The sequence below is a fragment of the Aethina tumida genome, chromosome 3 (assembly GCF_024364675.1).
Source record: "Aethina tumida isolate Nest 87 chromosome 3, icAetTumi1.1, whole genome shotgun sequence".
Lineage (NCBI taxonomy): Eukaryota > Metazoa > Arthropoda > Insecta > Coleoptera > Nitidulidae > Aethina > Aethina tumida.
The window spans coordinates 21,392,599-21,402,106 of NC_065437.1; the positions used below are offsets into that span (position 1 = coordinate 21,392,599).

The following is a 9,508-nucleotide window of genomic DNA, read 5'->3' on the forward strand; positions in this document are numbered from 1 at the left end:
GTGAGTTCAAGCAGACTTCATCTATCTAGTCTACATTGTCAAATTTTTCTGAAGTATATTAAGAAAAGCGTGCAAGATTGGAGATTGCAGATTTATGTTTCATAAAAGCTTTTAGTTAATTATTTTGTTTAAATTGTTGCTATAATCTATATAAAAATTTGAAATTATAATTATTAAATATTATAATATTTATAACGAGTAAGTATAAATTCAATATGGCAAAAAATTAAGCATACATAATCTTGATTGAATTTTTATTAATCGCTTTTAAAATTTAGTAGGTATAAAATAAATAGATATGATTAATATGTCAAATGGAACTCTTTATAGTAGTGGATAGCTGGCGTCAGTAGCAATACCGCACAAGTTAGATCCACGCTTGAACCTAACGTATCCAGATTCTCCCCAGGAACTAGCCCAAGAGTTTTTGACAATGATTGTATCTTCAGTGTAACCAACAGCCAGAACACCATGATTCAAAGAGTGTTTAGAACAGGTACTATCAGTAAAGATGCCTGAACTGTAAAATTGGAGAAATGAAGTAGCATCGATCGCAACCGAAATTGGACCAATTGTGCCAATAGCTTCAATGAGATCGTCCTCGTCGTCTTTCTTGATTTTTCCATAGCCAGTAGCCTTCAAAACAATGTTGCTGGAATCGAAACGGCATTTTCCATTAACACCCTCATATGGATAGTCAGCTTCGCTGTTAATACCATGATCACGGACATATTCGAATGCCAAATCCATCAATCCACCGTTACAACCTGCATTACCGTAGCTGGATGAGCAGTCCACCAAATTTTGTTCGGAGAGAGAAACCAATTTGCCATTTTTAATTTGGTTCTGACCTTCCAAGCTTCCAGTCTGCAGTTAAATAAAAAATTTCATGATTAACATTATATAACTTATATAACGAATATTAATAATTTAATAAATTACATATATGACCAATATTTACCGCTGAAAAACTCCAGCACGAACCACAACTCTTTTGATTCTTGACAGGGGTTACGGCACCTGTTGCTCTCCAGTCAATGGAGGATGGTGCAGCCTTTCTCGATTGGAACAATTCAGTCGCCTTAACCTTTGGGGCTGTTCCGCTAAGTTTCAAGAAGGCCAAGAATTCTTCCTTGGTCATATCAGCAAATTGATTGACGGCTTTTTTATAGGTAGTCAATCCTTTTTCGTATCTTGCATTGTGTTCTTCAATTTCTTGCAAGTTGTTCAAGTAAATTTGGTAACGCAGACGTTGTTCAACGGAAGATCTGTATACTTTTCCGTGTTGTATCTTAAAAAAAACAAATATTTAAGAGTTGTTCATTTTTACACTTACACACATTATTAGACCGCTTACTTTGAAATTTTCAAAGTCTTGTTGGTTGGCCGTAACCAAAACCAAGCACACTGACGCTATAACCAGTACAAATTTCATTTTGCTAAAAAAAATAATTTATGAATGAGTTTCTGTCTTACTAATTTATTACTTACCCTTTACTAAATGAAATGAATATTGTCTCTCAAAAATTTTTATTTATATACTAGTTGGGCTTAACCCTAGTAGACTATTTATCAGATAAATATATTGTTTTAATAATTAATAATAGGTAAAATGTCAAGTGCCGTCTAGGCATTGAATTTTAAGAATTATCTTGATTTGATTATCTAAAGAATATTACGCATTATATTTTGTATACAATTTATATATTTTGATATGTAATTGTTTTATTTTTGTTTGATTCATTTAACTCCAAAAATAAATTTACTAAAATGTTAAATACGTAAATTAATTATAGCACTAAATCATATTATACTGAAGTAATAAAAAATTACTTTTTTTATTTAATTAAAAAGAAATGCATATATTACTTTATTTAAACAATACGTAAAGACATACGTAAATATCTATATTAATATTCTTAAGATTATGTATACGGAAATAATTTTTTACGATAATTAATTAACACATATTAATATATTATATTATAGATTAAATACAAATTTTTCAAACAAATTTGCAAAAAAATAAAAAGTTACAAAATTATATATTGTGTATTTTATTATATTTATTAGGTATTTTACAATATTTTTTATCGTGAACAAGATGTCTACTTGATGTACTTCACATTGCGACAATGTACGAAAATAGAAACATTCGATATTTTCCCATGTTATCTCTACATTACACTAGTAATGTGTATGATTAATTACATTAATGAGCAATTCAATTGTTGTTCAATTCAATTTTAAATAGTTGCCTAAAAGTAGTATTAGTGTAGGTTGGTAAGTGTAAAATACCATATTGGTTTGGCTTTTTTAATATTTAGGTGAATAAGAGTATACACCAAGTGTTGCGACATTATTGATGCTATTTAATAATCTGGAATTGATGTTTTATTTTTTTAATAATTAAATTAAATAATTAATTTGTCTCTTCCACGTGGAATACTTCAAAATATGTATATGCATATATATTATTCATAACTATGACTATGATCTTATTTAGAAAATGAAGTCTCTTGAATTGAAATATTTCATTGTTAAAAATATATAAAATTGTTTGTAAATGTTTAGGAAGAATCCATATCAACAACGACGAAATCTAGTTGCGATTTTATTAAAAAGGTTAGTATAAAAAGTATATAAAATTTAATTTCAATGTTATGTTTTCAATTATTTTAATACACATTTTATTGTGAAATTTTAAATCTCTCATGTTTCCAAAAAGTTGAAAAGTGACCAGAATATAAGGAAACATATTTCAAAACAAGGAACTTTTAACTATAATGATTATTTGCTAAAGCTAGATTTCATGTAAAAATTTTTAAAGTGGTTGTCATTTTGAATAAACGTGTCCAGCCGGAAAAATTCATAAAATTGATTGTCAATATTCTTCTAAACCATGTCCAAATATCATAATTTATCATATCATATCATTAGTAGTTAAATACTCATATAGACGATTCATTGGCACAGCTAGTCTTTGGAAATGACAATCTTCAATTATGGTAAAAGAACTTGAAGAAATCTATATTTTTAGTTCAGAGTCTATAAACAAATAAAATGTTTTTAGAGACGATAGAGCAATTTAAAGTGTGTTTTTATGAAAACGAGTTGAATTTTAAAATAACTTTAATTGTGATGAGTGAAGAATAATTTTTATATAATTATATAAATTTATATAAATATTTTTTTAAATACATTTTGACAATCAGTCAGTAAAATTGTTTGTTCAGAACGTATAAGTAAAATATTTTTCTTTACATTTAGTTGTGTAACACACACAGATTTTATATTCAATTATAAATTTGTTTGTTGGTAAATTTAATTTGTTTCTCAAATTACGTAAAGGACTAATATGGATAATATAATTAAATATATTTTATGACAGTGTTATACAATGATTTCATACGTGTTAAATCATAGATAAATTCATATACTGAACAAATCAACAATAACTCATTTTTAATTTGTCTATGGTTAATGTGTGTGATGGTAAAACTGGTTAATCTCTAAAATTTTCTTCACGGTAAAATTTAGCTGTTAACGTAAGTTTAATGTAATAATTTGGTATTTTTATATATAAGTTAGACAATGAACGTTTTATATACTAGAAAAATATAAATGGCCTTGTTCTATGACCTATATTGAATATTAAAAGTAAACAAAACTCGATACTCCATATATTTTGTTATCTTTGGGCGACGTCATTGACACATGACTATATGTGAGCCGCCTAAAATTAATTGTCATCTATGTACAGAACTATGGCTTTTACTAAAACATAAAAAGGTTGTAAATATATGTATGTACAGGTTAGGAGAGTGATTCTCAAACTCACCACTCAAAACTCCATAATGTTTGGAAAACTTCTCAAAATTTAATAATTTTAACAATAAATAAATTGGTAATTGACAACAAAATTAAATGGTAAATAAAATTGTTTTTTTTTTGCTCATTCTCCTAAATATTACCTAACACCTCACATTTAGAAATGACACCCAGTGAACCAATTTATAAATGTGTTTAGGATTTTGAGTTAATTTAGAACAGGCATACTTTACAAGGACAAACCTTAAGAAGAACATTTAGAAATGACACACAGCGAACCAATTTATAAATGTGTTTAGGATTTTGAGTTAATTTAGAACAGGCATACTTTACAAGGACAAACCTTAAGAAGAACATAAGAATTAATCAATGATAATTAGTGATATTTGTATAATTGTAATTAAAACATTTTTATTCATGTAAAATTAATATTACTTATATTTACAAATAAAATAAATAAATATTGCACTTTTTCATATTATAGAAACGGTCAGTCAACAGATGAATCATTAAAATGATATGTATCACATGTAAAATAAATATTCCGATATATATTTTCTTTATTTATTCAGTACGCTGCATTAGTCCACCCACATTTGTTATTCGATTATTATTGGTTGAATTCAAGAACGAATTCAAATGAGGCTCTCTAATTGGTTAAATCAGTGCAAGTTATTTATGGAAACCACTTTTTAAAAATAAATGTTGATAGGATTTATGAATCATTAACACCGATAACTTTAGTTGTTGAACCATTGTATTGACATAAGTACGTATTTTCCATCAGTGTATAACTATTCATTCCTAACGCAGGTAAATTAGAAGCAAATATTATATAGTTAACGTATATGCTTAATATTCGTTCGAACACTCAAATGAGGGAGACCATCACAGCTTTGGCATAACTATAAGACAAAATAAACAAATTTCATTAAATATGTTTCTATAATAAAAAACATTTTAAGCATTTTAAATCATGACACGTAAGTGACTAAATAAAATATTCTTTTCTAGTCTCGATATGGCTTCCCTTACTGACGAACAACAATGGGAGGAATTTAAGGTAAACTACTTTTTTAATTAAAAATAAAAGTAATAACAGTAATTTGTTTTGTAGAAAAAACATAATAAATCGTATGGTGCAGAAGAAGAACAAACTCGTTTTAAAATATTCCAAGAGTCGTTAAAAAAGGTAGCAGAACACAATGCAAAATATGAAAAAGGAGAGGTGACTTTCTCCATGGCCATAAATCATATGTCCGATTTAACTACTGAAGAAATGAAACAGCGGTGTGGCTTTAGACCAAGCTCTCAATAAACTCCAGTTTACTATTAATTATAAACTCGAAGACGAATCAAGTCAAATTACATTATACAAAATATTGTATATAAATATTAGCCATGGCATTTGTTAGAACAGCTAATACGTTTAAAACATATAAATTGTGTAAAATGCACATAAACTTTCAAATTATGCTTGTGTAATATATTAAATAACATTTATATTTTTATCAATAATATATGTATTAACTTTTATTGTTGTTTCAATTGAGAAAGATGTTGATAAAATACATTATATAAAATATTAAAGCATATTTTGCTTAGCTTTATTCAATGGAAAATCATCTGACATAATAAACAGGGAAATAATATCAAAAGTTGATTAAAACAAATAAAACATCTTCCTATATATTTAAATGTATTACTAACAAATTGTATATAGTTTATGCAAATTTGAAATAACGATCTTTATAAGCAACTTCTCCCCTTCTGTATTTAGCCTCTTGTTCTTGTCTTTGTTTAAATAATAGGTAACCAAATCCACCCATTGGGATGACTAAAAAGAGCATTCCATATACCCCATTTCTGATGCTTGGCTTGAAATAGTCATAGCCACTAATTTTCATGGCCTGGTAACGTTGGATGGCTGGATCAAACTAAAATAATAATAATATTAGAAATATTCATGTTATAAAATACATTTCCAAATAATTTGTTTATGAACTTTAAGGTTAGGTATGACATAACACATAAAAATATTATTAAGTACTTACAACGGTGCCACCTTCACCTGATGCATGCTTGAAGGGATCAGATTTTAATTTCAAAAATTCATTTCTCAACGCGGCTCTCCTTTGAGCGCGTTCCTCCAAAATTTTACGTTCCGTAGAAGAAACGTCAAACTGCTCCGCCATTTTTTCCAGTCGCAGATCACCAACTGTTCTGTCACAAAGTCATTATTCGCAACAAACACTTACGAAATAATAATTGATTATTGAAATTTTTTTAAATATTATTCTCACAACGAAGACGTAGTAGGTAATAAAAACATAACTAACTACAACATTATTTTCATTATTACATATAATAATTTTAGTTTCGTTCAGTTGGATAACTTGTTTAAAATTCAAAACATGTAGGTTATGACATTTTAGCATATTTTTATAAATAATTTTTATTTATAAATGCAAACTATACGCAAACACTCAACTTACATAAAATATTTCAGTATTCCTCTTATATTCACTAGGTAATATATTTCATTAATGTCTTCCATAATTAATGTTAATTAACATAGTGCAGGATGGCTTTACTATCAAGTACAAAAAACCAGAGATGTCCTGGAGAATGCCCTAGACACATCAGTACTAAGAGCTATGGAGTGTTCAACAAGTTGCGAAGAAAAGAGCAGCCAGGATTTCATAGACTTACACATTTTGAGAAATAATAAGCAAAACAATAGTATAGAACATGCTTGGAACTCATTTAAATTATCATATGCTCGAAGACTTTTAAGCTTAACATTAAGTGATAATATTATTGTAAGGGATAAGGCATTAAAGAAACTTGCCAGTATAAAAAAGCTTGATGATTGGCACTGTTCTTTATTAGCAAATTCATTGGATGCCAGAACTGCAATTGCTTTAGCTAGAACTAAAGGTGTTGATCCAAGGTTTTTCATTAGACCTCAAGTTCATTATGCAAATTATAGCAAACGTATGTTAGTCAATGAACTAAAAGAGCTCTTAATTGGTCTAGAACAAAAATCTAAGCATGTATGCATGCAATACTTTATATCTAAAGTATTTATTGATGAACAGGTAATAAAGCATAAAGGAATTCACTTAGATTTGTTTCAAAATTTTTATATAACAACAACTCTAATCAGTCAATATAAATAAAATTAATTATTAATTAAATTAGTAATTAATATTGTAAAAATATTAAAATTTTTAAATCAAATTTTATTTTAAAAATAATATCTAAATTAACAAGAATTACATATTTGATAAGATTGTTTGTTTAAATTGTTAAAGAAATTATTCATCACAATTCATTATAAAATTCAGAATATATTTTTAGGATATTAGTAGAATAATTGATAATGACAACACTTCTCTAGAATTAAGCAAATTTATTCAGTCTGCAAGCGATCTAATCCCTATGTGCTTAGAGTCTTTATTGCATCATGCGAGTGTTGAAAAATATGCTCATGATATTGTTCAGTTGAATGGCTTGCCCCTATTGATGGAGTTACACAACCGATTTAAAAATAATACTGCCATTTCTGTTGTACTCTGTAGAATAATATCATATATGTCAGTGTTTCCCTCACTTCTTGATCCTATTTTTAAGTCAGGTAAATTTTATGCTTATAGTACACAATTTCATATTGAATATTTAATGGTTTACAGGATGGATTGGCGTTTTATCGGAATGGTTAAATCACAGTGACATTAGAATTTCCATTCCTGCTGCCAGAGCTTTGGCGAATTTAGATTATGATGAACGTGCGGTTTATTCCAAGAAACTATTCTTACTACATCCTTTAAACAAAAATTGTAAACCTCAAAAAGTAGATGTTATATTTATTCACGGCCTTTTGGGTGGGGTATTCTTTACTTGGCGACAAAGAAACAGACAACAGACAACTTTGGGGTTGCTGGGTAAGTCGCTAACGTAATATAGAACGAAAACATATATTTATGACGTATTTTACATATTATTAAATTTTTCTGATATTCCAGAAAAATTCCAAAATTCTGTTGCCTTAACTTTAGGTTACTTTAATAGTAAGTAATATCATGGTAATTGAATTATAATTGGAAGATTGATTCCTAGCTTATGTTTTGCAATTTCAATAATACTTTAAATTTTTAATTGCTTTTGTGCGTCTATGTTTTGAAATTTGAATTATCCTAATCCATACTATAGTTTTAAATTTTAACATGGGAAACTAATTGAAAATAGAATAGAAGATAATAATAGAAAAGAAATAAGGAATTTCATGTTTGTTTTGTTACAATAATAACTTGTCTCATGTGAATCATATAAATTAATTAATACACATATACATGTGTATTTCCCATAAGCATGTGAAAAAAGTTACAATTTTTAACAGATACCAGATATATCGCAGGGTCATAAACATTAATTACATTATAAAATTAACTGTTGTAACCTTTGTTAGATACGATCTGTCCTGATACAGAATCGGACAACGAAGAAAAAATATGCCAGAGCAGCGATCCTAACACAAAGGAATACTTGGAAAACTTCAAGGAATTAATAACAGACAGAACTTGTGATGACTATGACGTGGTTTTGCACGATCTTCCGACCAAAACTAATTGTAAGACGACAGATCCGTTGACATGTCCCGGACAGAAGTTTACAAAAAAGGATCAGACATACACGTTTTGTTGGCCCAAAGATTGGCTGGCAAACGACTGCAAAAATATTCGAATAATAGGCATCAACTATGATACCAGCTTGTCAATGTGGGCCCCACTTTGTCCGTGTGAAAATGTGAAGCCCAATCTGGAGCAACGGAGTAGAGAACTTTCTGAAAAATTAATTCTCGCCGGAGTGGGTCAAAGGCCAATCGTCTGGGTAACACATTCGATGGGCGGATTGATCGTTAAAAATATGCTTTGCGATGGTAATTCAATTTTATACAAATGTTTCATTTATGATTATTTGTTGTTTACAGCATTCGAAAGTGATGATCCAACGAAACAAGACCTGTGCAGAAATACCAAAGGAATTATATTTTATAGCACGCCACACGTTGGTTCTAGAATAGCAAATTTCAGTCAAGCAACTGCCCTTTTATTGTGGCCTTCCGTTGAAGTACAGGAATTAAGAGAAAGTACGACGTTATATTTTATTTAAAAGTTGTTAGAGAATATATTTTCTTAGAGCAGCATATATTATACAAAATCACGTTTATTTCTTCATAATTTATTGTTTTATATTCATAGATTCTCCAAAACTAATTGAGTTACACAACAAATTTCGGAAAATGATTAAAGAAATTCCAATGAAAATAACTACATTCGTTGAAACAAAGTCAACTGTCGTTACCGCCATGAAATTCAATTTTTTGTTTGTGGAACCACATTCAGGAAATCCTGGCGTCGGAGATTACTACGAAATCCCCCAAGATCATTTAGACATATGCAAGCCCATAAATCGGTAACTACTATTATTTATTCTCCATGTCGATATAATAGGTAATTAGGGTATTTGAATTTTTTAGATATTCATTTCTGTACCAAAAAGTCCTTCAGTTAATTCAAGAGGTGTTGATGGAAAACTAAATCATATAATTGTAATGTATTTTAAATAAATTATTTAAATATATGCACAAATCTGTCAATTGAATTAGAAACGT

General features: G+C 28.5%; 4 protein-coding genes across 7 annotated transcripts; 2 read left to right on the plus strand and 2 right to left on the minus strand.

The window, feature by feature from the left end:
• Nucleotides 1-237: 237 nt before the first annotated feature.
• LOC109599459 (procathepsin L) lies at nucleotides 238-1,516 on the minus strand. The gene is made up of 4 exons (XM_020015463.2): nucleotides 1,492-1,516; nucleotides 1,358-1,439; nucleotides 962-1,291; nucleotides 238-867 (listed from the first exon to the last, which is right to left on the minus strand). Exons 2-4 carry the CDS (start codon nucleotides 1,433-1,435, stop codon nucleotides 325-327), a joined length of 951 nt encoding a protein of 316 aa, XP_019871022.1. The 5' UTR covers nucleotides 1,436-1,439; nucleotides 1,492-1,516; the 3' UTR covers nucleotides 238-324.
• Nucleotides 1,517-2,511: 995 nt separating this feature from the next.
• LOC109607275 (cathepsin L-like proteinase) lies at nucleotides 2,512-5,367 on the plus strand. Of its 4 annotated transcripts, none has more exons than XM_049965412.1 (3): nucleotides 2,512-2,625; nucleotides 4,846-4,894; nucleotides 4,949-5,367. In XM_049965412.1, the coding sequence occupies exons 1-3, from the start codon at nucleotides 2,567-2,569 to the stop codon at nucleotides 5,147-5,149; spliced, it is 309 nt and encodes a 102-aa protein (XP_049821369.1). In that variant the 5' UTR covers nucleotides 2,512-2,566; the 3' UTR covers nucleotides 5,150-5,367. The 4 variants fall into 4 exon arrangements, 1 of the variants encoding a protein (XP_049821369.1); XR_007547605.1 differs by lacking the exon at nucleotides 2,512-2,625 and adding an exon at nucleotides 3,456-3,548; XR_007547606.1 differs by lacking the exon at nucleotides 2,512-2,625 and adding an exon at nucleotides 4,441-4,600.
• Nucleotides 5,368-5,490: 123 nt separating this feature from the next.
• On the minus strand, nucleotides 5,491-6,052 carry LOC109607268 (uncharacterized). The gene is made up of 2 exons (XM_049965411.1): nucleotides 5,886-6,052; nucleotides 5,491-5,768 (listed from the first exon to the last, which is right to left on the minus strand). The coding sequence occupies exons 1-2, from the start codon at nucleotides 6,024-6,026 to the stop codon at nucleotides 5,556-5,558; spliced, it is 354 nt and encodes a 117-aa protein (XP_049821368.1). The 5' UTR covers nucleotides 6,027-6,052; the 3' UTR covers nucleotides 5,491-5,555.
• Nucleotides 6,053-6,057: 5 nt separating this feature from the next.
• On the plus strand, nucleotides 6,058-9,477 carry LOC109599475 (protein SERAC1). Its single transcript, XM_049965410.1, has 10 exons — nucleotides 6,058-6,150; nucleotides 6,209-6,361; nucleotides 6,410-6,932; nucleotides 7,195-7,471; nucleotides 7,527-7,778; nucleotides 7,860-7,904; nucleotides 8,324-8,773; nucleotides 8,825-8,983; nucleotides 9,096-9,309; nucleotides 9,374-9,477. Exons 2-10 carry the CDS (start codon nucleotides 6,297-6,299, stop codon nucleotides 9,432-9,434), a joined length of 2,046 nt encoding a protein of 681 aa, XP_049821367.1. The 5' UTR covers nucleotides 6,058-6,150; nucleotides 6,209-6,296; the 3' UTR covers nucleotides 9,435-9,477.
• Nucleotides 9,478-9,508: the final 31 nt, after the last annotated feature.

Coding starts and splice junctions, on each gene's coding strand:
- LOC109599475 (XM_049965410.1), top strand. CDS start 6,297: ATGCAAACTATACGCAAACACTCAACTTACATAAAATATTTCAGTATT. Junction 7,905..8,323: donor AACTTTAGGTTACTTTAATA/GTAAGTAATATC, acceptor GTCCTGATACAG/AATCGGACAACGAAGAAAAA. Junction 8,774..8,824: donor TAAAAATATGCTTTGCGATG/GTAATTCAATTT, acceptor TGTTGTTTACAG/CATTCGAAAGTGATGATCCA.
- LOC109607268 (XM_049965411.1), bottom strand. CDS start 6,026: ATGGCGGAGCAGTTTGACGTTTCTTCTACGGAACGTAAAATTTTGGAG. Junction 5,769..5,885: donor CAGGTGAAGGTGGCACCGTT/GTAAGTACTTAA, acceptor TTATTATTTTAG/TTTGATCCAGCCATCCAACG.
- LOC109607275 (XM_049965412.1), top strand. CDS start 2,567: ATGTTTAGGAAGAATCCATATCAACAACGACGAAATCTAGTTGCGATT. Junction 2,626..4,845: donor GTTGCGATTTTATTAAAAAG/GTTAGTATAAAA, acceptor ATTCTTTTCTAG/TCTCGATATGGCTTCCCTTA. Junction 4,895..4,948: donor AACAATGGGAGGAATTTAAG/GTAAACTACTTT, acceptor TTTGTTTTGTAG/AAAAAACATAATAAATCGTA.
- LOC109599459 (XM_020015463.2), bottom strand. CDS start 1,435: ATGAAATTTGTACTGGTTATAGCGTCAGTGTGCTTGGTTTTGGTTACG. Junction 1,292..1,357: donor AAGACTTTGAAAATTTCAAA/GTAAGCGGTCTA, acceptor GTTTTTTTTAAG/ATACAACACGGAAAAGTATA. Junction 868..961: donor CGTGCTGGAGTTTTTCAGCG/GTAAATATTGGT, acceptor ATTTAACTGCAG/ACTGGAAGCTTGGAAGGTCA.